The sequence below is a fragment of the Chelonia mydas genome, chromosome 20 (genome assembly GCF_015237465.2).
Source record: "Chelonia mydas isolate rCheMyd1 chromosome 20, rCheMyd1.pri.v2, whole genome shotgun sequence".
NCBI lineage: Eukaryota > Metazoa > Chordata > Testudines > Cheloniidae > Chelonia > Chelonia mydas.
In genome coordinates, this window is record NC_051260.2 from 18363598 (window position 1) to 18390178 (window position 26581).

Consider the following 26581-nt stretch of genomic DNA (forward strand, 5'->3'; position numbering starts at 1 on the left):
TCTGCGGCCATCTCCCCAAGGCCAAGAAGGAGGGGGCTGCGTTGGCCAGAGCAAATTCCAGGCAGGTAAATGTGAAACCCCAGCAAGGAAGGGAAAGTCACCAAACTCCAGCTCCCTCTGCACACATGAACTCAATCAGTGATCTCACCCCACCTGCCAAGAGGCGACTCCCACGAAGAGTGATTGCCATGCGGCATGCTGGCTGTAATAACTGCCTCTAGCCATCAATTATTATCTAATCTGCCGTGCGGTTTCATTACCGGTGTCATTTGTGCTGCTCTCATGGGTTCCGCGTGGGGCAAAAGTCCTTCAAATTAAACGGGGAATGTAACAGCTTCAAAAGCAATAACTCTGGTGCACACGCAGATTAGATGGGGCGGGGGAGGTGTTAACGTGTTTGGGACAAAGGCAGCATTAGCGTTTCACGGCGTGGCCAGGAGCTCGGAACGGGGATTGGAAACACCACCACCCTCAGCACCAATGCTCTGCGGTACCCCTAAAACTTGCTTTCTGGAGGGTGGAAGCAAGAGTGAGGCCTGGGGGTGGGGGGTGTTAATCCAGCTTGCAGACCTGGGTTCTATTCCCATCTCTGCTACTAACCCCGGGGGTGACGTTGGCCAAGTCCCTCCCTTGCCCCTTTGCCTGTTTAGGCTGTAAAGTCTTTGGGGCAGGCACTGTCTCACAGGCTCTCTCATGCCTGAAGAGAAGGCAAGCTTGGATGAGAGCAGTCACACCGTGAAATAAAACCAGGGCTGCACTGCGTGGGTGTGTACACAGCTGATGAGCCATAGCCTACAGCCCCCCAGGGGCCAGCCAGCCAACTCGCAGTACAAGCACCACCGCACTCGAGGCCAGGGTGTTTGCATGTGGACAGGACTCCAGTTAGGGCCAATGCTCAAATTAACTCTGCACTGAACCGGAGCCCTTGGGCTGTTTCCATGCAGCGCCCAGGCACTGGGGCTCCAGGCACCCCCACAATAACAACTTTGCACATCTCTCAAGACTGGGCATTAACCTGCAGCATGTCAGGTAGGGCCCCCGGAGGGCGTCTGTGGCCGGGGGCCCCCCGGAGGGCATCTCGGGCAGGGGGCCTGCACTTTGTCCGTCCACACGCCTGCACAAAGCATAAAGTTCCCGGGGAGGGAGTCTCTGCTGGAGACTGAGTCAGATGGATCCTCCTCTCCTCTGCTTTCTCTGGGGCTGACTTTTCACTTTGTATTTTCTATCAATTTTTTATCCTCTCTTTTAATGAATGTGTGTTGTCGGAGCGATGTCGTTGTCCGAACTCTCTCTCTCTCTCTTTTGATCGATTTGGGGACAAATTGTTTTATAAAATGCTTTAAATTATTGAACGCACGATCCCCGGGGGACCCTCACGTTCGCATTCTCTCTCTCTCTCAGTCAATAAGCGATATGGTCAGCATCACGCTGGACAGATGCCGACACACAGTGAAGTAACATTGGATGTTAGACGCGGTTAGTCCAACCCCTCCCTGAGCTCTCTGCTCTCCCAGCCCTGGGCTCCCGCTCAGCCCAGCTGGTGCCCCTCACTCACGACCCGCAGCCCCCTATTATCCCAGCCCCGAGCTCCTCCCTCCCCCACAGCTCTGCTGGTGCCCCTCAAGCTCAGGACTGGAATTTCAGGGAGAGTATAAGTCCACGTTAATGGTGCAGGCTGTTGCCAGTCAGGGCAGAGCGGCGTGTGTGCTCACATCAGCATAAACCCAGAGCTGCCGCATGGTTGGCAGGGTAAAGCCCTGGTGACGGAGCGGAGAATCAGGCCTGTAACGAATGCACCCACTTTGTACACATGCAGATGTCTGCACACGGTGCCCTGCAGGGTGGGCACGGCCCCGCAGCGCCTCACAGACAGTCACGGGTTGGGGACTCCTGCTCTGGCGGAGGTCCCCCGCTACAGCGTCTGTCACTGCTCCCCACTGCCCCTGTGAGACGTGACCCTTTGCTATCTACAGCCACTCCTTGCACGGCTCTCCTGGAACGTTGCTGGCCCCGGGGGGTCTCTTTAATCACACAGCCAAAGCCCAATCAAAGCTCCCATCGTGTTTCTTATGGCAGAAAAGACAAACCACATTCACTGATCACCCACCCCTCCGCCTCGGCCCTTTGTTCCCACCCAGCCCCGATGCGGCCTCCCTGCCTCTCGCTGCGTCGGGACATTTCTCTGTGTCCCCGCTGCCCATGCGCCACTCAGAGGTGGCGAAAGCCGAGCCATGGGCCACGCGCTGGCATAGCCCGGCACCCGCGGCGCTGGTGGACGCACGTGTTGGTTTGATGGTGGCAATCGACAGCGTGCAGAGGCCGTGGAGGAGGGGACTCATGAAATGCAAAGAATAAAAGACGCAAACAATGGAGAAGGATGAGGCCAGTCGCACTCCAGCAAGAGGAGCTGGGTCTTTGAACACGGCAGCCCGCGCTCGAGCGGTGATGCTGGGGAATAACCTTGCTGGGCTGCTGTGACTCCATGGGGAGTCGGTGTGTGACGAGTGCCTGGCTGCCCACTACACTTCCAAGCACAACGGCCTCATTACCTTGAAAAGAATCAAGTTCCAGAGGTCTCAGGGGACAGGGCCTCACATGGGCTGGCCAGACCCTCCCAAAGCCGCTGCGGCTTTGGGTTTCATGCCAGTAGCAGCCAGCAGGCCTCCCGGTGCCAGGTGCTGCCCAGACACACAATGAGGGGCAGGCCCTGCTGCGAAGAGCCTGAACACGCACCAGAAGGACTGTTATCCCAGGGCATCTAGTGACTGGCCCAAGGTCGAACAAGGTGTCTGTGGCAGAGCCAGGAATTGACCTCACATTCGCTGCACCAGGGGGCCTGAACCCCACAGCCACCCCTCCTGTGTCAGCGCTGAGCTGGGCTCTGTCTGGCAGCTGACATACACCTGGCTCTGAAGCCTCCCAGGGAATTGACCTTGAATTCAGCCACTGGCATCCCCATTCTGCCCCAGACCCTAAGCACTGACAAGCAGAGCCACTGTTTGCACTGGGGCAGCCTGGCTTTGCCCCAGTGCATCTCACAGAGGGTCGCGCTTTGCTCTGTCTGGAGCGGGGGCGAGCACTGCTGCAGCTGGGCTGAGGCTTCCTGAAACCTGCCCTTGGATGCTTCCATCTGCAAGCTCCTCACGGTATTCTGTGGAGTGGCAGCCAGTGGGGCTGGGATGCTGGAGCAGGGGCAGCTTGGCTGGGAGGCCCAGTGATGCCCACGGCCAGAAGGCCAGCTGCAGAGCCCCAAAACCATCCCTGGCCTTCTCCATCTGGCCCCGGCTGGACAAGGGAAATGTGCATTGGTGTGACGACCCCGATGGAGCAGCTACCCCTAATGCAGACACAGCACGGGTGTACAGTGGGGCTTGCAGTGAGAGTCTCACCCTCGTCCTGCACTGGCATGGCACAGCCAGGGGCTGTGCTGGCCCATGGGCCGCCCCCACAACATGTCATAAAAAGCAAATGGCCCCCCCTGAGCTGGGTGGGGCCCTAAGCAATTGCTTAGTTTGCTTCTGCCTAGCGCCGGCTCCGGCACCCTGGATGGAGACGAACAGGACAGCCAGTGGCCTCAGGGCTGGCTCCACCCACACCTGAGCACATGGGCGGGGCAGAGCTATATCAGGGGCCCAGGTGGCCTCTACTCTCATGACCAGCTGCGTGGATCTGCAGGGCGAGTCCTGAGGGCAGAGGGAACCGTCTTCCTCCCGAAGATGTGGCCCCGGCAAAGCAATAGCTACAGTCGCTCTTTCAAGCAGAGGAAGAGCCTGGGTAAATTCCTGGGGGGGACTGGGGAGAAATGCGAAAGGGGGAGGAGAGCCGGGGTGGAGGCCTAGACATGACCCCTGTACATGGGTGTCTGTTTCTCTTGTTGCAGCCAGTAGGATGCGGGAAGCAGCTGAAATCCGGGCAAAGTACCCCACCAAGATCCCGGTAAAGTTCCTCTCATTTTGTCTGCCCTGTGGGAGTTAAACTTGTCTTGAGCTTCCCTAACAGAACTCAAGGCCCCCCAGCTATGGGTGGTTCTCCCCTCCTGCCCCACTCCCGTTTCCTGCCACTAAACAAACATACCCTGGTATCTGCACACCAGGCACGGTAGCCTCAGGCCAGCACGGGAGACATGGGCAGGGAAATTGAGTGGATGAAGTGACTGACCCCCAGTGAGACCTGCAGGTGAGCGAGCATGCAGGACAAATTCTGCACTGCGAAGGCAGCGTGGCCGACTCCCATGAGTGGGTTGTGCGATAGCTTCCCCATGAGCCCAGGGAAAAAGCTGTGTTTTGTTGGGGGATCCTGAAAATGAAACCTGTAAAGGCTCAAACCATCTAGCAAACAAAAACCATGTCAACCTTACTTTATAAATACCTTGGCTGTCTGGGGCCTGATTTGGATGGTAGGGCTGGGTAATGGTGCAAATGAGACCCTCAGAAGAGGCATTTCTAATCTCAGGGTGGGCCCTGTGGGCTCTCTGCTTCTCTGAGTCTAGTGCCTCTCTCCAGGACCGGGAAAGCTGGTCTGCAAACTCCCTAGGTCCTGCTCTGACCTGTCCCTTGTCTCTGGCTCCAGGTGGTGGTGGAACGTTACCAGAAGGAGAAGCAGCTGCCCTGGTTGGACAGGACCAAGTTTCTGGCTTCCCAGGACTCGTCCATGTCTCAGTTCATGATCACCCTGCGGTAAGGAATGAGTGCCAAGGGGGAGAGGGGAGGGCTTGCTCTTTCATGTGATCCGGATCCGGGAAAGGGCAAGTCCCATCTCTTTTTCCCTCACACGCTTTTTTAAAATATAAAGGGCTTGCTCACATTGGAAAAGCTTCATCAATCTAACTAAATAGGCTTAAGTATAGTTACACCTTAAACCTGTCTGGCTTAATTTGGGAACCATGGTGACTTTAGGGTTGCCAACCCTCCAGGATTGGCCTGGAGTCTCCCAGAATCAGCATCGATCTCCTGGTGACTATTGAAAGCAATCCAGGAGATTAATAGGATATTTTAAGGAAATGACCTTGTCATGGGGGTGGGTTCTCCTGGAATCGCTTCAGTCAGAATTGGCAACCACAGGTGAGTGAGGCTTAAACTCTAAGTGCATTTGCATTAGGGGTTTCACAGGTGAAACCAGACAAGCTTTACAATTCCACCAGGGCAACTGGTGTCACAAAGACCAGGCACCTCTTCCCCTGACTGGGAGGGGCTGCTGCTGTAAAGAATCCCCTGCTGTTTGCTGGGATGGGAGGCGGAGAATGGCCTTATTGCTGAGGCCTGGCACACTTGCTACTTGGCTCGTCTGCTGTATTATTTGAATGATCTATTTGAAGTTGCAAACAGGCACAGGTGAATAGCTGATTAGAGGCAGGCAATTAGCAGTGATGCAAACAAGCTGTAGCTGGTGCCAACAGTGGTTAGTGATGTCTGAGAGAGGCGCAGAGTGCTAATTAGCAGCATTACACCTGATCAAAGAAACTCCCTCTAACTAGAGACCAGAAATGCGGAACTTGCAAGGCTTAATAAGACAGACAGTCCTCCTGGATCCCAGCCCTGCAGACTCATCTGAGATGATGAATGTAACTTTTTTCCCCAAGTTGGCTTATTACAGATGCCTCAGTGAGAAGGGATGGATAACTAGAAGAACAAAAGGTGAGGGGGGGGCTCATGGAAAACAGCAGCCCATTCCCCCTGCCCCAACACACACGGGCCGGGGCAGCAGCTCACTGTGCTGCTCCATGTGTGTTTGGGGCTGGCCTATGCGCTTCGCCGCTCAAAGCGGCACCGCCGAGGCTGTCGGAGGCAGACTGTGTCCCTGGCCCGTGCCCAGTACAACATGGCTGTGTCGTGCGGTGAGGCTGCCTGGTTCTCGCTGCTGCTTTAAATGCTGTGCCAAACCTCCCACACACAAGCAGCACCCTGGCTTTGACTGCCCAGTTGCTCTGTGCAGGGTGACGCCAACGTTCTTCTGGTGTTTCCCCTAAAACCATCTGCCCTGTAGTGTCCACCAGCCCCCTGGCTCAACTCTTAAAGGAGTCACTAAGTTTGTGACTTTCCTGAAGAGACCGTACCCAGCCATTCATTAACTTAGCTGGGGTTAACAAACACGCTGCTCTCATCAAAGCACTGAATTGGTTTATAGCAAAAGTAAAACAAGTCCCTTAAACAAAAAGACAGGGGATTAAGTGAGGTTAAGTATAAGGAATAAAAACCAAGTGGCGAGTGCTTGGTTCCTTTGGTCCGCTCCAGTGAAGGAGGCCAAATGGCCTTTCCTCTCTTCCCAAAGGTCACTGACCCCGCTTCAAGAGATAGGAAGCCCTCCTGGGGTCCCAGCTTGCTGTTCCCACCAAGGAACTGACACCACACTAATTTCTGCAGTTTCCACCCCCATGATGCTTCTGAGGCCCATCTGCCCATTCGCTAGGTTGATGCTTTTGTTTACCTGGGATATAAACGTACCTTCCTTGTCGCTGCCTGGTGACCTGGCAGGTCCAACAAGCAAATACACGTTCCATTGCCAAGACAAACTGGGCTGAGGCATGTCTTGCCAGAAAGACTTTGAGAGCAATTCTAGCACCTATTTATAACTCTTTATACACCCCCTGTATGTATGCTGGTTCCAAAAGTCATTGGGTGGGGTGTTACCTGCTGGTATGTGAGGCTGCACCTAACAGGCTGGCATCCGGTCCGACACACCTTCTGGGAAGAGCTGCGGATGCAGACTAGTGACCCACCACTGGGCCTGTGTGTCACAAGTACCTTGTTAACCACAAACGCTCCAGTAGGATTAACCACCACAAACAGCATGCATGCAAGCCAACCCTACAATCACAGCACAGAATGTGTGCAAGGGAGTGGTGAACACCTCTTTGAAGGATGCTCCATGCTCTGTGAGGACTCTGAGAACACGCAGCAGAAGGGCAGAGCAGGGGTTATGGGGGCTAGCCTGGGACTTGGGAGAGCTGGGGGGGGGTCAACTACCTGCTCTGCCACAGACTTAGCCTCTCAGGACCTCAGCTCCCTGTCTCATGGAGATGATTCTTCTCCCTCACATGCATTCAGTGTTGAGGCTTGGTGACTGGGGAGAGCCAGAGACCTCGCATAGTGATTGAGAGTCTCTAACTGCTGTATCCACCTGTTCCATCTTGTACTCAGATGCCAAGGTCTCTCTGGCAGGGTCCATCCTGTCTGTACAGCAACTGGTGCCAATCACTGACATCGATACCGCCAAATGCTGCAATTCATGCTCCTTGGAGCCGTTGAGTCTCCTTATCTAATAGTCTCTGAAAATCTCCTTAAACCCCCAGAACTCGCATGTCCCTGACGGCGACCCAGGCCTTCTACCTGCTAGTAAACAACAAAGCTCTGCCCAGCATGAGCATGACCATGGGGGAGGTGTACCGTGGCCACAAGGATGGGGACGGCTTTCTCTACGTAACCTATGCTTCCCAGGAGATGTTCGGCGGCGGCTGCTCAGGTGGCCCTGCGGCGACTCAGTCATGAACCTGCCTGTTGCCAGCTGGTCTCTGTCGTTGGTTTATCTTGTGATGCAAACAACTGCAGGGGCTGCAAACCTCTTTCTTAACCTGAATTTTTAATTAAACTGCTGTCTGGGGATAGAGGAGGAAAGCATGAAAGTCCAGAAGCTACTAGCAGGATCGCTCTCCTGCAACAGCGCTGGGGACTCGAGTCTCTCTGAACAGACGCCTGTTAGAAGAATAACTTGTGACTAAAGTGATGAGATGTTTTTAATGCCAGAACCACATCCTATTGAATCTCACTCTGATCCGCTGCAAGGTTATTCTCTTAACAGGCCTATTCCTCTCCCTTTTTAATGAATTTCACTGCTGGACTTTGTTCTGGTTAGTGGCACTGGAAACTTTAAAGTTTGGTTTTTTTAGCAAGTCTGCTCCTGTAACAGGGATTGGTGTACCAGGGTTCCACAGCTGGGATTTTTAAGCTTCACCTCAATTATCTGTAACTTCTCCTGTTTTTTAAGTTTGAGTCCTTGGAATAAAGCAATCAAAATGTGATTTACTCTGATCATTTAATGGGGCTCTTCCCAAAGATTGGGGGCGGGGGGCAGGGCTGGGTTGATAACCTAGTAGCCCATTATGGTCCTACTATGCTAGGGGCTGTAATGTGCTTAATCAAACTGCAGTCTGGGCTAAGCGTGCTTGTTTCCCCTCCCACCCTTTGCCTGGTGACTCCAAAGAGGGGAAGGGACTTGCCCAAGGTCACACACAGAGCTGGGCATAGAGCCCTGGGGTCTACCAGCTGGACTGTGCTACCTACCCACTACGTAACTGTCGCCTCCGTGTGTGGCATGTACTAGGTTCTCTGTGACAGTGGGCACAAAACCTTACCAGATTAGAGCAGCATCCAATGCCCACTCTGCACTAGCCTCTGACTGCAGGAGGGCAGGACAATGGCAGTGCCCTCTAGGCTGCATGAGAGGAGACACAGCTGGTGCCCATCTTTGCAGAGGAAGGGGGAGTTAGTGCCTAGTCTAAAAAGGTGAAGCAGCGTTGAGGGGAGGGAGGGAGCTGGAGTATTTCCCTGCTCCTCTACTGGAAGAGGAGCTAAGGCAGAAGACGCGTGTCCTGCCCCTGCCAGGCTACACCGAGCGCATGTAATGAAACTTGCAGCACAGACTGGCTACACTAAATTTTAGGGTTGTGCTGAGTCGGACATAAATGTTTCCTGAGCTGACCGTGGTACCATGACATGTCTCTTAACTATCTAATTTTTCCATTGGATAAATATTCCATGTCCTTCAATGTTAAAAACATTCATAAATATTACTCTAGCAAATTACCCTGTAGCGTAAGCTGTTAAAGCAGGCACAGGGAGGGTCTGGCTCCAGTGTGAAATGCAGGGGAAAGTTAAATGGGGCTTTCCTGCTCAAGGAGAGAAGTCACTGGCCTGTGAGGTGGAGTGTTTCTCAGTACAGTCACTGAGCTAGTGGCAGGAGGGAAAAATAGCCACGCAGGAGGTATCACAGCAGATTTGTGTCCCCTGGGCAGCGTGTAGCTGCAGTGTGGAAGAAGCCCTATTGCTACCATGAGCCTCCAAACAGGCTCCCTGGTGTTAGGGCTCCTCACTCGAGCAGGCAAAGGCATAACAAGACCAAGAGCTGGGAGCTGAAGCCAAAAACTCAAGGTGGGAATAAGGCACTGACTTTGAACAGTAAGGACTAGGGCAGCTTCCCCAGAGACAATGGGGGTCCTCGCTCACTTGCAGTCTTTACATGGAAATGGGATCTCTCTTCGTGTCCAGCCGCAAGTGCCTGGGCTCCACGCAGAAGTCAAGGTGCGGGATTCTCTGACCTGCACTAATGCAGGAGGTCAGACCATCGCCCAGGCGCTGCTGGTCTTTATAAAATCCTACCGTCACAGGAGCTGCAGAAACAACAGTCCAGATGTCTCAGTCATGGCAGCTTTAGAAATAGGAGAGGGAGGTGCAGGAGACAGGAAGAGACCAATTGTATTTTCTAGTTCCATTCTGCTTTCAAGGCTAGAGAATATTCTGCCAGTGACTGGTGCGGGACGGTCCCAAAGCACCTGGCACCTCTGGGTCTAGTCCCAGTTTGCAGAAGTGTTCTGTGCAGAGTAGGTCCTCTCTGCTTCTAATAAAAGACAAAATTGCACAGCCTGGTCCAAATTCCCTTAGCCCACAGCGCCCCGCACATGGCTAGAGCTACTGCAGGGCAACATGGTTCAGCCAAAGCTCTTTTTTGCCACAAAATGCAGATTCAGGTCGACCAAGACATTTTGCAGATTTGTGTTGCATTTGCTGAATTGTCTTGGTTTAAAAAAAAAAAAAAAATTCCATGTTTCATTTTGACGTTTTCTAAGGAAACATTGGGATTTTTTTATCTCAAATGACTAATTGTCATCCTGACAATGACTAATTTTAATTCAATTTTATTTTAAAAAGAGTTTAAAACATTCAAAAACAAAACAAACCCCATTGCCCTCACCCCCAAACGATTGCCAACGTTTTGGCTGGGTGAGTGACCCAGAACATTCGTTAGTTGCTCAGCTCTAGTTATTGCTGAATGCGGGGAGTCCCTTGCAGCTTGGCTGGTAAATCACTGTGCAGGTCCTGAGCCCATTCAGTAAACTGGGGGCGGATTCTAATTCTAGATCATGCAGGATTTAATTTCTCGGGGGCAGGGGGGTGTTGTATGAGAAACGTTTGCAGCGGAGCCTGGGAGCCCCATTAGCTGTGCTCTCTGGGGCGTGGCCACGGATTATGCCTCTTTATGGTGGTCAGATATTTCCACTGCACCCCCAGGACTCCCTTCACCTGGGCTCTGTCGCCCCGAGCCTTTTCGGTCTGTCAGCCTGGCGATGCTCTGTGATGGCTGGTGCCTCCCTGGCAGGTGCCCAGAGACAGCACTTGCTCAGGCACCTCCTCATGCTGGGTTTTCATGAACATACGTTTAACCCACAGGCCACTGACCCCCTTACCTCTGAAGCCTCCCTGAATAAGGAAGAGGCTGGCATGAGTGGGCATGTATGTACCTATAGCTGGCAGCCACATCTTGCTTCCTCTTGCTCCTGTGATGCAGGGAAGTTTTGTTACCCACGTTTTACTGATGAGGGAATTGCACTGTCTGTATCACACATGACATAAACCCCTTCTGTTCTGGGTCTGTGCCACGCCTAGCACAATGGGGCCCTGACCCATGACATGAGTGGCCAGCTGAGATCAGGGCCCTACTGTACTAGGGGCTACCCAGACACAGTCCCTGCCCCGCAGACCCTCCAGGCTGGGCAGCCCACAGGAAATGAGATGCCCAAGGTCACTGGCAGAGCCAGGAACAGAGCCCAGCTTTTCTTTTTGATTCCCAGGCCAGGGTCCTTCCCCCTGGATCACCACATGAACTGATCCCAGGGAGACAAGGGCTCCAACTCTGCACGTCAAACCCCTCCATCTACACAGCACGTACAGGGTCCAGGTCTAAGTGACTCGCGTGGCGTCACTCAGGGTATCTGCAGCAGAATCAGGAACTGAACGCTGCTTTCCTGCAGCTTAGCTGAGTGCCACAAGGCCGGCAGGCTGCTCCTTTCTGGGCTTCCTGGGTACATACAATTAATCAAGGCCTTTGCTTCACCCACTGGCCCACCCCCGTGCGCCTTTGCACTGCTCTCTCCATTCACCCACAAACCAGACCATTCTCACACACTGTGATTTATTCTTCCCAGGGTGAACCTGGGAAGCGTTCTGCGGGCGCCTGGCCATGAATGAAAGCGCCGAGCACTGCAGGCGGCGGGGAAATTGCAATCCATCAATCTCCTCCCTCTCCCCGCTCATACAGCTGAGGCGGGGGAGGATAAATGGAGCTGGCATTTACTAGATGAAAGCATATTCTTCATGAGCCATTCACAGGCCCAGCAAAACACATTTACCATAAAGCTTCTATGTCTCAAGGAAGCTGTCAAAAGCGAGGAGGAGTCCAGCTTCTGCTTTCTCCTTAAGCGCTGCTCACCTGCGGCTCCCAGCCTTCCCTTTGTGCATCCTACACCCATCCACGGAAGAAGGATGCGGTTCCTTCCGGAGCCTGCAAGAAGTCTCAATCAGAGGCTGAATAATGCTGTTTGGTTGCCTCAAGAAGTGGCTATTCATCCATTCCAAGCGAGTTGGATCCTCAATGAATTTGCCGTGGGAAATCATCTCTGAGGCAACGGGGGCTGGTGGGGGTGCGTGTTCAAGTCAGCCCCTCATCTCAAATTTGCCTTTATGAATTTCCAGAGTGGTTAATTTGTTCTCCACACGTTTCAAATCCTTCCTCCAGCACCTGCTGCTCATGCTTGTCTCTTTCCATCCCTCCCCACTCCTTGCTATTTGCAATTCACTTGTGCCTGTACATCAAGAAGTCCAAAGGAAAAAGAACCCGTTGAGATGCTCCCCCATCATGCTTCAGGCTGATTTCTGTCTACTGAAAAGTGCATCTTCCCTGCAGAGTTAGCTGAAGTTATCTGCACTCGAGCAACTTGTATCGAGTTAGTGCGTGCGGCCACCCTGCAAAATAACACACAAGTAGCTGCAATGCCCTGCGTCCCTGCGGGCGTTAGACTCACTCCGGAGAGGTGCTGAGAGTTCTGGGGACACACACTCACACACACACACACACACACCCCTCCCTCCCTCCCCCCCTCACGGTTCTTAGTGCTGCAGCAAAGCCGAGCCACTCCATGATTCTTTTCACGGTGGATTGTGGGGGAACCTATCTGTCCTTGCTGGGCATATGGGTGGACATTAAAGCAGACCAGGTCTGGCTTGAGGCTCCCCAGATTTCTGTCCACAGTGTCGTTCAGCCAGTGGGAAGGCATCAAACCCAGTATTCAAATTACACGGGCAGTTTGAAAGGGCCGGGTCCCCTTACTACTTTTAGAGGCTACCTCACTTCTGTCGTATTCACAGTGCCGGGGGAGCGAGGGGGATAAGGGTTTTCCTTTTTCTTAGATACTTATCTGCTTTCATTAAGCACCCCCCCACACACACACATACACACACTTTCCCCCCATCATTCAAGCACTGAGCAAACAAAGCTAAGACCTCCACCTGCCCACTGCAGGGCTCTTTCCTCCTTCTTCTGCAGTATCTGGTGCTGGCCACTGCTACAGACAGCCTGCTGGGCTGGATGGGCCTCGGGCGGCTCTGCTCTAGTCGGGCCGTGCCGTGTTCCCTCCTGCCTCAGGACTGAGTGGCGACACTCTGTTGCTGCTGCAATTCGGTACGACATGAGAGGGCAAGAGACCAAGAGCCCTGCAGACCCCGCCACGCTGTTCCCCAGAGGCCCCGCAAAGGCAGAGGCTGAGAGAGAATGCAGTGCTGTGTCTTTCTCCCTGTTCTCCTCAGGCTCCTTCATTCAGCTAGCCGGGAAAAGACACTGGCCTGACAATGGCAGACAACAGCATGGCAAGATCCAGGGGCTGGGAGCAGGAAGTTAGAAAAACTCCAGTTAGAAGGTTTCAGAGTAACAGCCGTGTTAGTCTGTATTCGCAAAAAGAAAAGGAGTACTTGTGGCACCTTAGAGACTAACCAATTTATTTGAGCATGAGCTTTCGTGAGCTACAGCTCACTTCATCGGATGCACACTGTGAAACTGCAGAAGACATTATATACACAGAGACCATGAAACAATACCTCCTCCCACCCCACTCTCCTGCTGGTAATAGCTTATCTAAAGTGATCACTCTCCTTACAATGAGTATGATAATCAAGTTGGGCCAGTTCCAGCACAAATCCAGGTTTTCTCACCCTCCCCCGCCCCCCCAAACTCACTTTCCTGCTGGTAATAGCCCATCCAAAGTGACCATTCTCTTTACAATGTGTATGATAATCAAGTTGGGCCATTTCCAGCACAAATCCAGGTTTTCTCACCTCCCCCCCCCCCCCTCCCACAAACTCACTCTCCTGCTGGTAATAGCTTATCCAAAGTGACTACTCTCCTTACAATGTGTATGAAAATCAAGGTGGGCCATCCGGCTTCTTGACTGCTAAGCTACTATCCTACCTCCTGGACCATACTGGCTGTGGCTGGACTTGTCTTTGCTTCCCCAGTCCCCACCTCGCCACATCACAGCAACAGCCGCATTTGCATCCTCGCTAAAAGGGGAGGCGTGGGGGCCCCCTAAAAGTGACACAGGTGCCCCAGTGTGCCCGATGCAGCATTACTACATCAAGGTGAGCTCCTTTCGCTTGTGTGATTGCTCTGCCCAGGCTTTGGCCCTGGCTAATCACAGAGAGGGCACGGGACTCCCTCTCTACTTGGAAAACACCCAGAGTATTTTGGGGGCTCTGCAATCTAAGGAACATGTGGTTGTAATCGGTACAAATCGAGGTTACTCCCCAGCAGGGATCCCACAAGGGAGGGCTCCTGTCTGGTGCTCTGGCTCAGAGCTAGAGGCTTCGGCAGGGTGTTGCCTGGAAGCTGAACTGTTACCGGAGGCCAAGGCTGAGCTGCCAGCCAGCCACACCTGCAGACCTGTGTCGTGCCAGGCTTTCCCAGCGCAGCCTGGCAGGGACGGATGCTGCAGAGCGTGGTAAGACATTCCAGCTCCCTGGGTCAGGGCAGGATCTGCCAGCCACCCACTGAACACCAAAGAGCTGTAAATGCAGGCGGTCACCTACTGGAAGCTTCGCACAGCCAGGAGCTACGGAGCACAATTCCCCATCACCCTGCAGTCATCTGCACCCACAGAAAGTGCAGGAAACACCTACGCGCTTTGCACTGGTGTAAATGGCTGCAGGGAGGAAGAGCAGAGGGAATCAGGTCTCTTGAGCTGCAGGTTCAGAGATGGCCTTGGATTGCAAAGCGTCTTGGTGCCGGTGCCCTAGGGTCCCTTTTCTGTCCGAGCGGGTGCTGCCTTTTCTAAATGTTGCCGGGAGGCTGCAGAGTTGCCTGAGAAGCAGGAAGTGCTGGAGTCACCAGCCTTAGGTAAGCCACCATGCAGGGTCATTTAGTGCCTGGTTCGCATGTTGTAGCCACAGGAATGTTGCATCTAGGCTCAGGAACTCACCTGGACTGGCTCTGTGGCAGCCCAGGGCAGCTCCCCAGCACACTGCCCGGCGGACAGCACATGGCAAGGCACCATCGTCCACCATCAGCTCGCTCCACTCCGCACTCCCATACCCCTGCCCCCCGCTCTCCATAATCGCCTCTGTCCATATTTGCTGCGCTCAGCCAGGAAGTGGAGTAGCGTCTGTATCCTCTTATCCTCAAACCACCAATTTACACAAGGTGCTGGCAGGTCAGTCCTTCCTGGGAACATGTCCAGGGACTTGTGTTGGCTGGATTTCATTTCCTTGTTGCAAAGTACACTACTCTCCCCAGGGAGCACCTGAGGCCATCAGTACCAGACACTTCCTGTCATAATTCCAAAAGATTGTCAGTCCCCGTAGAAGAGAGTCAGTGTGGTTAGAACAGATAGACAAGAAGCAGTTCCGGGAAGGCAGGGCGGGCTAGTGGGTTAGAGCAGGGAGTGCTGGGAGCTAGGATTCCGGGGTTGTCTCCCCAGCTCTGGGTGGGGAGAGGGATTGAGTGGTTAGAGCAGTGGGGACTGGGAGCCAGGACTCCTGGCTTCTGCTCCAAGTTCTGTCATTTACTTTTTGCGTGACCTTGGGCAAGCCGCATCATTTCTCGGCACCTCAGTTTACCCACTCATGTTATGTTTAGTTGATGACAGATTATTAAAGTGTTTTGAAGTATTTATTATTAATTATTATTATTATTATATTATTATATTAGGCTCCCATTGGATCAGGAGCCTGTTGTGCTGAGTGACAGACAGCCCCTGCCGCAAAGAGCTTCCAGTGAGTGTCACTAGTTAAGCACCTAATACCATTGCAGGCCTCTTGCTAATTCCGCTGGGATTCCTGCCCAGGGCAGGCGGTGCAGTGGCCTTTGGAACGTTTGATGCCTCAGTGGGGAATGGAGCTGAGTGCCCTCAGATACTGATTATACAGGCAGCCAGAACGGGCCGGCAGAGTTTAGTTTGAAGCTCATGATTGCTTAGAGCCGTGCAGCCCTTCCAGAAGGGGAGGTAATGAATTAAAGTGCCAGTACACAGGCTGCATGACAGGAGAGTGACTGAGTAAATGTATAAGTGTCCCCACTTCATTAGAGGAAGCACCAGGCTCCTGGAAATGTCATGTCATCAAAAGCAGCTGTTTGTGAAAACATCATTTATTGTGGGGGTTTTATACCCCCCCCCCCAGGAAAAAAGACACTCTCAGACCGCCCCCATCCCCACCCCAGAGCACCCGCAGCCCCCTGCCCAAGTTTTAGTCACAGCGGGTATTTTTAGTAAATGTCATGGACTGCTCACAGGCATGTGAATTTTTGTTTATGGCCCGTGATCTATCCATGACTTACTAAAAATACTCATGACTAAAATGTAGCCTTAGCCATCGCTCCATCAGCGTCATGGGGCCAGATCCCCGGCTGGTGTCAATGGGCGTAGCTCTGTCAGAGTCAATGGGGACAGATCCCCAGCTGGTGTCAATGGGCGTCACTCCGTCAGAGTCAATAGGGACAGATCCCCGGCTGGTGTGAATGAGCGTCGCTCCATCAGAGTCAATGAGGACAGATCCCCGGCTGGTGTGAATGGGCGTCGCTCCGTCAGAGTCAATGGGGACAGATCCCCGGCTGGTTTGAATGAGCGTCGTTCCATCAGAGTCAATGAGGACAGATCCCCGGCTGGTGTGAATGGGCGTCGCTCAGTCAGAGTCAATGGGGACAGATCCCCGGCTGGTGTGAATGGGCGTCGCTCCATCGGTGTCATGGGGACAGATCCCCAGCTGGTGTCAATGGGCATCGCTCCGTCAGAGTCAATGGGGACAGATCCCCGGCTGGTGTCAATGGGCGTCGCTCCGTCAGAGTCAATGGGGACAGATCCCCGGCTGGTGTGAATGAGCGTCGCTCCATCGGTGTCATGGGGACAGATCCCCAGCTGGTGTGAATGGGCGTCGCTCCGTCAGAGTCAATGGGGACAGATCCCCGGCTGGTGTGAATGGGCGTCGCTCCATCGGTGTCATGGGGACAGATCCCTGGCTGGTGTGAATGGACGTCGCTCCGTCAGAGTCAATGGGGACAGATCCCCGGCTGGTTTGAATGAGCGTCGTTCCATCAGAGTCAATGAGGAAAGATCCCCGGCTGGTGTGAATGGGCATCGCTCAGTCAGAGTCAATGGGGACAGATCCCCGGCTGGTGTGACTGGGCGTCGCTCAGTCAGAGTCAATGGCGACAGATCCCCGGCTGGTGTGAATGGGCGTCGCTCCGTCAGAGTCAATGGGGACAGATCCCCGGCTGGTGTCAATGGGCGTCGCTCCATCGGTGTCATGGGGACAGATCCCTGGCTGGTGTGAATGGGCGTCGCTCCGTCAGAGTCAATGAGGACAGATCCCCGGCTGGTGTCAATGGGCGTCGCTCCGTCAGAGTCAATGGGGACAGATCCCCAGCTGGTGTGAATGGGCGTTGCTCCATCAGAGTCAATAGGGACAGATCCCCGGCTGGTGTGACTGGGCGTCGCTCCGTCAGAGTCAATAGGGACATATCCCCGGCTGGTGTGAATGGGCGTCGCTCCGTCAGAGTCAATGAGGACAGATCCCCGGCTGGTGTGAATGGGCGTCGCTCCGTCAGAGTCAATGGGGACAGATCCCTGGCTGGTGTCAATGGGCGTCGCTCCATCAGAGTCAATGGGGACAGATCCCCGGCTGGTGTCAATGGGCGTCGCTCCATCGGTGTCATGGGGACAGATCCCTGGCTGGTGTGAATGGGTGTCGCTCCGTCAGAGTCAATGGGGACAGATCCCCGGCTGGTTTGAATGAGCGTCGCTCAGTCAGAGTCAATGGGGACAGATCCCCGGCTGGTGTGAATGGGCGTCGCTCAGTCAGAGTCAATGGGGACAGATCCCTGGCTGGTGTGAATGGACGTCGCTCCGTCAGAGTCAATGGGGACAGATCCCCGGCTGGTTTGAATGAGCGTCGTTCCATCAGAGTCAATGAGGAAAGATCCCCGGCTGGTGTGAATGGGCATCGCTCAGTCAGAGTCAATGGGGACAGATCCCCGGCTGGTGTGACTGGGCGTCGCTCAGTCAGAGTCAATGGCGACAGATCCCCGGCTGGTGTGAATGGGCGTCGCTCCATCGGTGTCATGGGGACAGATCCCCAGCTGGTGTGAATGGGCGTCGCTCCGTCAGAGTCAATGGGGACAGATCCCCGGCTGGTGTCAATGGGCGTCGCTCCATCGGTGTCATGGGGACAGATCCCCGGCTGGTGTGAATGGGCGTCGCTCCGTCAGAGTCAATGGGGACAGATCCCCGGCTGGTGTGAATGGGCGTTGCTCCATCAGAGTCAATGGGGACAGATCCCCGGCTGGTGTCAATGGGCGTCGCTCCATCGGTCTCATGGGGACAGATCCCTGGCTGGTGTGAATGGGCGTCGCTCCGTCAGAGTCAATGAGGACAGATCCCCGGCTGGTGTCAATGGGCGTCGCTCCGTCAGAGTCAATGGGGACAGATCCCCAGCTGGTGTGAATGGGCGTTGCTCCATCAGAGTCAATAGGGACAGATCCCCGGCTGGTGTGACTGGGCGTCGCTCCGTCAGAGTCAATAGGGACATATCCCCGGCTGGTGTGAATGGGCGTCGCTCCGTCAGAGTCAATGAGGACAGATCCCCGGCTGGTGTGAATGGGCGTCGCTCCGTCAGAGTCAATGGGGACAGATCCCTGGCTGGTGTCAATGGGCGTCGCTCCATCAGAGTCAATGGGGACAGATCCCCGGCTGGTGTCAATGGGCGTCGCTCCATCGGTGTCATGGGGACAGATCCCTGGCTGGTGTGAATGGGTGTCGCTCCGTCAGAGTCAATGGGGACAGATCCCCGGCTGGTTTGAATGAGCGTCGCTCAGTCAGAGTCAATGGGGACAGATCCCCGGCTGGTGTGAATGGGCGTCACTCAGTCAGAGTCAATGGGGACAGATCCCTGGCTGGTGTGAATGGACGTCGCTCAGTCAGAGTCAATGGGGACAGATCCCCGGCTGGTTTGAATGAGCGTCGTTCCATCAGAGTCAATGAGGAAAGATCCCCGGCTGGTGTGAATGGGCATCGCTCAGTCAGAGTCAATGGGGACAGATCCCCGGCTGGTGTGACTGGGCGTCGCTCAGTCAGAGTCAATGGCGACAGATCCCCGGCTGGTGTGAATGGGCGTCGCTCCGTCAGAGTCAATGGGGACAGATCCCCGGCTGGTGTCAATGGGCGTCGCTCCATCGGTGTCATAGGGACAGATCCCTGGCTGGTGTGAATGGGCGTTGCTCCATCAGAGTCAATAGGGACAGATCCCCGGCTGGTGTGACTGGGCGTCGCTCCGTCAGAGTCAATAGGGACATATCCCCGGCTGGTGTGAATGGGCGTCGCTCCATCAGAGTCAATGAGGACAGATCCCCGGCTGGTGTGAATGGGCGTCGCTCCGTCAGAGTCAATGGGGACAGATCCCTGGCTGGTGTCAATGGGCGTCGCTCCATCAGAGTCAATGGGGACAGATCCCCGGCTGGTGTCAATGGGCGTCGCTCCATCGGTGTCATGGGGACAGATCCCTGGCTGGTGTGAATGGGTGTCGCTCCGTCAGAGTCAATGGGGACAGATCCCCGGCTGGTTTGAATGAGCGTCGCTCAGTCAGAGTCAATGGGGACAGATCCCCGGCTGGTGTGAATGGGCGTCGCTCAGTCAGAGTCAATGGGGACAGATCCCTGGCTGGTGTGAATGGACGTCGCTCCGTCAGAGTCAATGGGGACAGATCCCCGGCTGGTTTGAATGAGCGTCGTTCCATCAGAGTCAATGAGGAAAGATCCCCGGCTGGTGTGAATGGGCATCGCTCAGTCAGAGTCAATGGGGACAGATCCCCGGCTGGTGTGACTGGGCGTCGCTCAGTCAGAGTCAATGGCGACAGATCCCCGGCTGGTGTGAATGGGCGTCGCTCCGTCAGAGTCAATGGGGACAGATCCCCGGCTGGTGTCAATGGGCGTCGCTCCATCGGTGTCATGGGGACAGATCCCCGGCTGGTGTGAATGGGCGTCGCTCCGTCAGAGTCAATGGGGACAGATCCCCGGCTGGTGTGAATGGGCGTTGCTCCATCAGAGTCAATAGGGACAGATCCCCGGCTGGTGTGACTGGGCGTCGCTCCGTCAGAGTCAATAGGGACATATCCCCGGCTGGTGTGAATGGGCGTCGCTCCATCAGAGTCAATGAGGACAGATCCCCGGCTGGTGTGAATGGGCGTCGCTCAGTCAGAGTCAATAGGGACATATCCCCGGCTGGTGTGAATGGGCGTCGCTCCGTCAGAGTCAATGGGGACAGATCCCTGGCTGGTGTCAATGGGCGTCGCTCCGTCAGAGTCAATGGGGACAGATCCCTGGCTGGTGTCAATGGGTGTCGCTCCATCAGAGTCAATGGGGACAGATCCCCGGCTGGTGTGAATGGGCGTCGCTCCATCGGTGTCATGGGGACAGATCCCTGGCTGGTGTGAATGGGTGTCGCTCCGTCAGAGTCAATGGGGACAGATCCCCGGCTGGTGTGAATGGGCGTCGCTCAGTCAGAGTCAATGGGGACAGATCCCCGGCTGGTGTGAATGGGCGTCGCTCAGTCAGAGTCAATAGGGACATATCCCCGGCTGGTGTGAATGGGCGTCGCTCCGTCAGAGTCAATGGGGACAGATCCCCGGCTGGCGTGAATGGGGGTTGCTCCATCGGTGTCATGGGGACAGATCCCCGGCTGGTGTGAATGGGCGTCGCTCCATCGGTGTCATGGGGACAGATCCCCAGCTGGTGTGAATGGGCGTCGCTCCGTCAGAGTCAATGGGGACAGATCCCCGGCTGGTGTGAATGGGCGTCGCTCCATCGGTGTCATGGGGACAGATCCCTGGCTGGTGTGAATGGGTGTCGCTCCGTCAGAGTCAATGGGGACAGATCCCCGGCTGGTGTGATTGGGCGTCGCTCAGTCAGAGTCAATGGGGACAGATCCCCGGCTGGTGTGAATGGGCGTCGCTCAGTCAGAGTCAATAGGGACATATCCCCGGCTGGTGTGAATGGGCGTCGCTCCGTCAGAGTCAATGGGGACAGATCCCCGGCTGGCGTGAATGGGGGTTGCTCCATCGGTGTCATGGGGACAGATCCCCGGCTGGTGTGAATGGGCGTCGCTCCATCGGTGTCATGGGGACAGATCCCCAGCTGGTGTGAATGGGCGTCGCTCCGTCAGAGTCAATGGGGACAGATCCCCGGCTGGTGTGAATGGGCACTGAAGTCAATGGAGCAGCAACAGTTCACACCACTTGGCTCCATTGACTCCAATGTCATTCTGGCCAGCTGACACCAGCTAGGGATCTGGTCCATTGAGTCCAATAGAGCTATGATGGATTCACACCAGGTAGGGATCTGGCCCCACTGACTCCAATGCACCTACATTGAGTTAGACCATCTGGGGATCTGGCCCCACACGTGGCTTTTCAGTGTGGATTACAGGCCTCACAGCACCATCACCCTGACACGTTCCAGGCTGGGTGCTCCCTGCCTGCCACAATGCAGCCTAGTCTCCCAGTTTTGATTCAGGAGGGAGGGATGGGACTGGATGGGAGCAGCATGGACGTGCTTCGCCTGCAATGAGAAGCTCATTAAAGGGAGTTTATGGCCCCATTAGCCCTTCTGTCCTTGGGTCTGGAAACAGATGGACAGTTTGGATGGAACCAGATGGGAGAGACGTTTCATCTTTAAATTAAAGGGCATTTTAACAACGGAAACTGCCTGAAATCACAGCTCCCCCCCCAGACTAATCCCAGACTCCGTGCCTTCCACCAGCCCCATCTTCATTCTCCTGTGCCCCCAGGATCCAGCCTGTGAGGCCTCCAGATTCATTATTCCATTCGTGTTCCTGACCCCGACCTCTGCTGACATTTCTGTTTTCAACTTGCTGATGGTTTAATTTTCTGCACAGTCTCCAGTGGCCTCATGCAATTCAGTGCAGCTCCCTGCTCGGGCGGGAAGGGGGTGCCTGGTTCAGGCGAGGGGAGAGGACAGTCCCCCTGCCCACCGCACTCTTTCTGCGCCACAGCTGAAACACAGGGCAGGAGGTAGCTTGCTGTAGGCAGCTAACATTGTCTGGGGCTCCTGCACTCCTGTCGAGAGGGACAGAGGATGCTGATAGAACTGAGAACATCCAGGAAGCTGGATTTAAAGGGTCCCCACCGGTGCGTCACCCCTTTCGGCAGGAGGGTGCATTAGAGATGCCACACGCGTTTCCAGATGATACATGGACCCAAGCAGCAGTGCAGATACTGATCCAAACCTCCCCAGAGCACTAGCCACTCCGTCCTTCTTAGCCCTGCTTATCCAGTTATTCAGTTCCCTCTCCCTGTGCAGACAGCTCTGCCTGGAATCAGGCCTGGGATGGGGGCATCCTCTCTGGCTCCCATTGTATCACTGTTCCAGTACCTCAGAGGGTGACGCCAGGCCCATCCGGTACAGTCAAGCCATCAGAAGCACCGAGAGGAGGCGGAGAAGCTCGCAGGGGAGGAGGAAGCAGGGGAGCCGTAGATCACAGCTCTGAGTGATTAGAAAGACAGATCAGACCTTGGTCAAATCAAGGTCATTAATGCTCCCAGATGAAGTTCAGGGACATAAGAGGATGTTATGAAAGTGGACATGCATCATTATTAATTATATTAATGGCCCCTCCAAACTGAGATCAGGGCTGCGTTGTCGAAGGCACTGCCTAGACCCCAACTGAGATCAGGGCCCCATTGTGCCAGGTGCTGCACACACAGAAACACCCCAAAGACCTCACTGTCTAAACTGGCGAGAGAGAGACAGGAAGTGTCTTAGTCCCATTTTACAGCCAGGGACCTGAGGCCCAGAGGAATTAAAGGGGACACTTGCAAAGGCACAATGGACAGTCATGTGCCCAATTCCCATCTCAGAAAATTCTCCTCTAAATGACTTGCCCACGGCCAATCAGTGGCAGAGCCAGCAATTGAGCCTATGTCTGCTGAGTCCCGGCCTGCTGCCTTAGCCATTGGACCATCCCATCTCACCTGCCTGGTATCTTTCATTCTTTATAAAATATCTCTTAAAAAGCAAAACCGTTCCAACTTTCCTCTCAATCTAAATAGGAGAGGAAGTTCACAAAGTACCAGCTCCTTCTCAGGAATTACTTCTCACAGCATCATCAAAGCAGGATTAAGGAAAGGTTATTGTTTATCATGCAGATATATGCAAGATCCCAAGGAGGGATAGAACAAGCTTAGGGAATATGAAAAACAAACACCGGCACTGATTAAAAATACAAATCCCTGTGGGAAGATGGCTGGGGAGATTCTCCCTCCCAGAAAGCAAAGTTTTCCAGGGGGAGGGTCTAATTTGGTCCTTAATCACTGGACGTGCTGAGATTCTTATGCAGCATGTTTGCAGAGGAGAAGAAAGAGGCTGATTGATGGATTTTCTGCTGCCTTGCACCTGGTGTTGTCCTTGATGCCTGTGCGTCCACCCAGGCTGGTTCAGGAGCATTTGACACACACTTTCCATTGATGCAAGTGGCTGCAAGAGGTGTCAGGTGATGAAGACTGGAGGACCTGGGTGGGACTCTCTGCGAGCCACAAAGAGAGGTGCTGTGGAAACTGAATTCTTCTGCAGACAACACTTGGAAGGTGTTTTCCCTGGTTTGGGTGACCTCTACCGGTCAAAAATATTTTTCCAAATGAATTGAGATGGGTTGATGCAGATTCCCTGACATGCTTCATGGTCTCGTTCTCTAACACAGAGACACAGAAAGGCAGCTAGGTGGGATTGCTCCTGCGAGTGTTTACACAACTGGGGCCTTACATTGCACACTGAAAAGGGCTGGGCCTCATCCTTCCCAGTGCTGGCTCTAAAGCTGACCTTTGGTTGTGGAACAAAGAAATACACTCATAAAAATAACATGTAATAATGCTCCTGTAGCAGGAGCCGCCAGTCTGAATGGCAGGCTGGGCTTGTGGGCGAGGCCCTGCATTGGGAAAAAATCTCAGTTCAGTTCCTGGCTGTGCCACAGACTCCCTCTGTGAACTTGGGTAAGTCACTGTCTCTTCCTGGGCCTCAGCTCACGTGTCTGTAAAATGGGAATAGCAATTCTGCCCTGATTTAGGTTGTAAGCTCTTCGAGGCACTGTTGTGCTGGGAGTTGTAACACCCACATAGTGAGAGACAGGTGGCAGACCCTGCCTTAATACTAACCATAATGAACCTCAAGAATTGGTTTTGTGCATTAATTCTTAGTTGTTACTTGAACCCCTGGAACAATCCTACTGTGAACGTCGACCCGGTGCACCAGTGTGTCCCATTTGGATGTAGATGGTACCTTGCCATGTGCTGGAAACATACAATGCACTGAAAAACTCTGCACGGCCCAGTCACAATCTCCCCAGGTGCAGCAGCAAGGAGGCTTGAAGAATGTATCCACATGTTTTATTTAATCTGGTAAATTAATAAAAAATGTCAGCGGACAGGAAGCGGCGCTGTTTATGGACTTTTTGCTGCTTCATTTATTTTGCTAAATGGCATTTGTAGATGCGAGCCACCTGTATTAGTGCAAATATAATTACAAATTTATTGCCAGGATAATTCTGAGTTAATTATAAGGCAACTCATTTGCTCAGTGGGGGCCCACAATATTTTTCATTAGTGCCAGCTCTAATTCTGAGCACTATTGTATCCCATCATTTTAATGTGTCGCACAATATTGTCCTATTACTTTATTTCCTAAAGCTGCATGAGATGAAACATGGGCTCACCACCAGGCTGGTGCAAAGGAGGCAGCACAAGTCTCAGGCATTCTGGTCTTAAGTGGGGTCGAGGTCTCACGCGGCATCCCGTCTCTTCCAGCCCACCCGGGGAAGGGCTCACGGCATATGAGACTTCGTAACATAGAGGGCTGGGAGAAAAGTGAGTGTGTGTGTGTGTGTGTGTAAAATTAAAAAATAACCCCACATTTTTCTACATTTTCTATTGTTTTCAACAAAAAACTCAATCAGAAGTTGATTTTTTTATCCCAGTGCAGCACACGTCCCCGAAGGGTTAGCACAAGTGCCCCTACAGCCATGCAAGGAAGTCTCGACCCAGGCAAGACCCTGGTCTCTGGGGAGATGCAAACCTCGTTCTTTGTAATGCTGATGCTGACATTTTGCTGTGTCTTTTCCCACCCAGTTACTGTTGGCTCAGTGGCAAGCCTGCCTTTCCCTTGCTGGGAAGGGGAGAAGGAATCCGTGATTGATCCAGGGCAGCTGGGAGGCAGAGACGCAGCAAGGCTTGGAAATCAGAGGGCGACGACAGACTGCAAAGTGAAGGGGAAGATGAGATTTAGCACCGCTCAGGCTCTTTGCCAAGGAAACTCGGCTGCCTGTGGCAGGAATGCAGAGCTGTAAAGCGGGATCGCTCCTAGGTCTGAGCCACGGCCTTTGGAATGTCCGTGCTGGGAGAGGGGCTCTGTCTGAGGCAGGCTGGGACTCTGAGGAGAGCAGGAAAGGAGAGGGAGGCTAGCCTGGAGGCTAGCGTCTGGGCCGGGACACAACCTCCGTCAAAGGAGGCTAAATTCTGTGCTTCTCTGCTTGGACTGGAAACGGCTGAGGCCGGAGTCGGGTCTGTGTCTGTGTAAGTGCCCTGCTCACCAGGGAGGCCCGGGCCCTGATCTGACCCTCCAGTTAATGACTCTTCCTGCGCCTTATTTCCAACCTGCACTTGTCTCACACCAGCTGCCGGCCCTTGGATCTCAGGCTGCCCTTGCCAGCTGGATTACAGAGCTCTCCCTGCTCCCCCCACAGATCCTGGTTGGCTGCCTCACTTCTGTAGCCCCCAGCGCATAGGGTGTGAGCGCCCCGTTACCCTGCTCCAGCTCTGGCACCTCCACTCCCCTGCCCGCTCCCCACTGCCGCTTTCCTACACTGACCCGCCTCTGAGTGCCCCGCCAGCTCGGAGACGCTCTGCAGCCAGGAGGGACAGGGGCAGCAGGGGACCGCAAGGGCTGGAGCTGCCGGGAGCCCGAGGCCAGCTGGACCCAGGTAGCGAGGCTCCTGTAGAGCAGTGCCCCCAGTGGAAGGAACAGCTGATGCCACTTGGCAAGTGGAAGGCCCTTGCTGGCAACTCCAGCTCCTGTGTTCCCTTGTCAAGGGGCCCTTTTCCCTCTTCTGCAGAGCATCCTCCGACGTGGCAGGTGTCGGTACTGGGCCTGGGCAGGGGACACTGCAGCCTGGGACGGAGCAGGGGAGTGCAGGAGCCTCGGGTAGACCCAGAGCTAGGTAGCAAGGCCCCCCGGACAGCAGAGCCCCTAGCTGGAAGCAGGAACCAGGTATGGGCAGACGGAAGCAGGGATGGGACATAGGCTCTGGGGGAAGTCACACCCTGCTTCCCTGGGCCTGTCCCTGCTTCCCCATTGCCCCTGTCTTCCTCCCAGTCCCAGGTAGGGCCCCAGAATTGAGCAAACACCCGCACTGTTTCAGCCACTGCATGCGGGGTCGGTGTTGGCTATGGTTAAGCCAGAAAGGGTACGTGTCTCAGAACTGCCAACCCCCAATGTTCAAAACTCCTGACTCAGACCTCCCAAAAATCATGAGTTTTTTAAGAACTGTATAACCCTGAGTTGTTTTGGTCTAGCTTTCGGTTTCTGCCGTCCTGCTGCCAGCAGCCCCCACCCAGTGTGTGCGTGTGACCCTTTCCCACCGTTATTGAGCAAGGCGATTTTGACCCCACAGTTCTGCCATACTCCCCAGCCCTGACATTTGTGCTGCTTCCCGCTCCAGCTGTGAACGCTACACTAGATATTTTTCAGCCTATGGAAAAGCCCAAATGGGTCCGTCCTGGATTGTGAACAGAGGTACAAAGGTGTCAGCTCCCTTCAGCGGGCATTGCCGGCTGTGTTTAGCAGGCGAGAGCTGGCGGCCTGGATTTTACCTTTTGCTCCTCATTCTGATGCACTTCGCAGCTGGTTTGTGTCTTCATTAGAGGGTAAATAGCTATTGTTTGGGCTCTTATCAGATGGAAGAATGGACGTATCTGTGTTTTGTAAATTGTTCTTT

General features: G+C 54.2%; 1 protein-coding gene across 2 annotated transcripts; it reads left to right on the forward strand.

Annotated features, from left to right (window-relative positions):
- The first annotated feature begins 3515 nt into the window (after nucleotides 1–3515).
- LOC102946118 (microtubule-associated proteins 1A/1B light chain 3C) lies at nucleotides 3516–8014 on the forward strand. 2 transcript variants are annotated; one of them, XM_007065074.3, is made up of 4 exons: nucleotides 3516–3774; nucleotides 3881–3936; nucleotides 4570–4676; nucleotides 7289–8014. In XM_007065074.3, exons 1-4 carry the CDS (start codon nucleotides 3717–3719, stop codon nucleotides 7482–7484), a joined length of 417 nt encoding a protein of 138 aa, XP_007065136.2. In that variant the 5' UTR covers nucleotides 3516–3716; the 3' UTR covers nucleotides 7485–8014. The 2 variants fall into 2 exon arrangements, with proteins under 2 accessions (XP_007065136.2, XP_043389054.1); XM_043533119.1 differs by having other exon boundaries at nucleotides 3643–3774; nucleotides 6268–8014.
- The last annotated feature ends 18567 nt before the right edge of the window (nucleotides 8015–26581 follow it).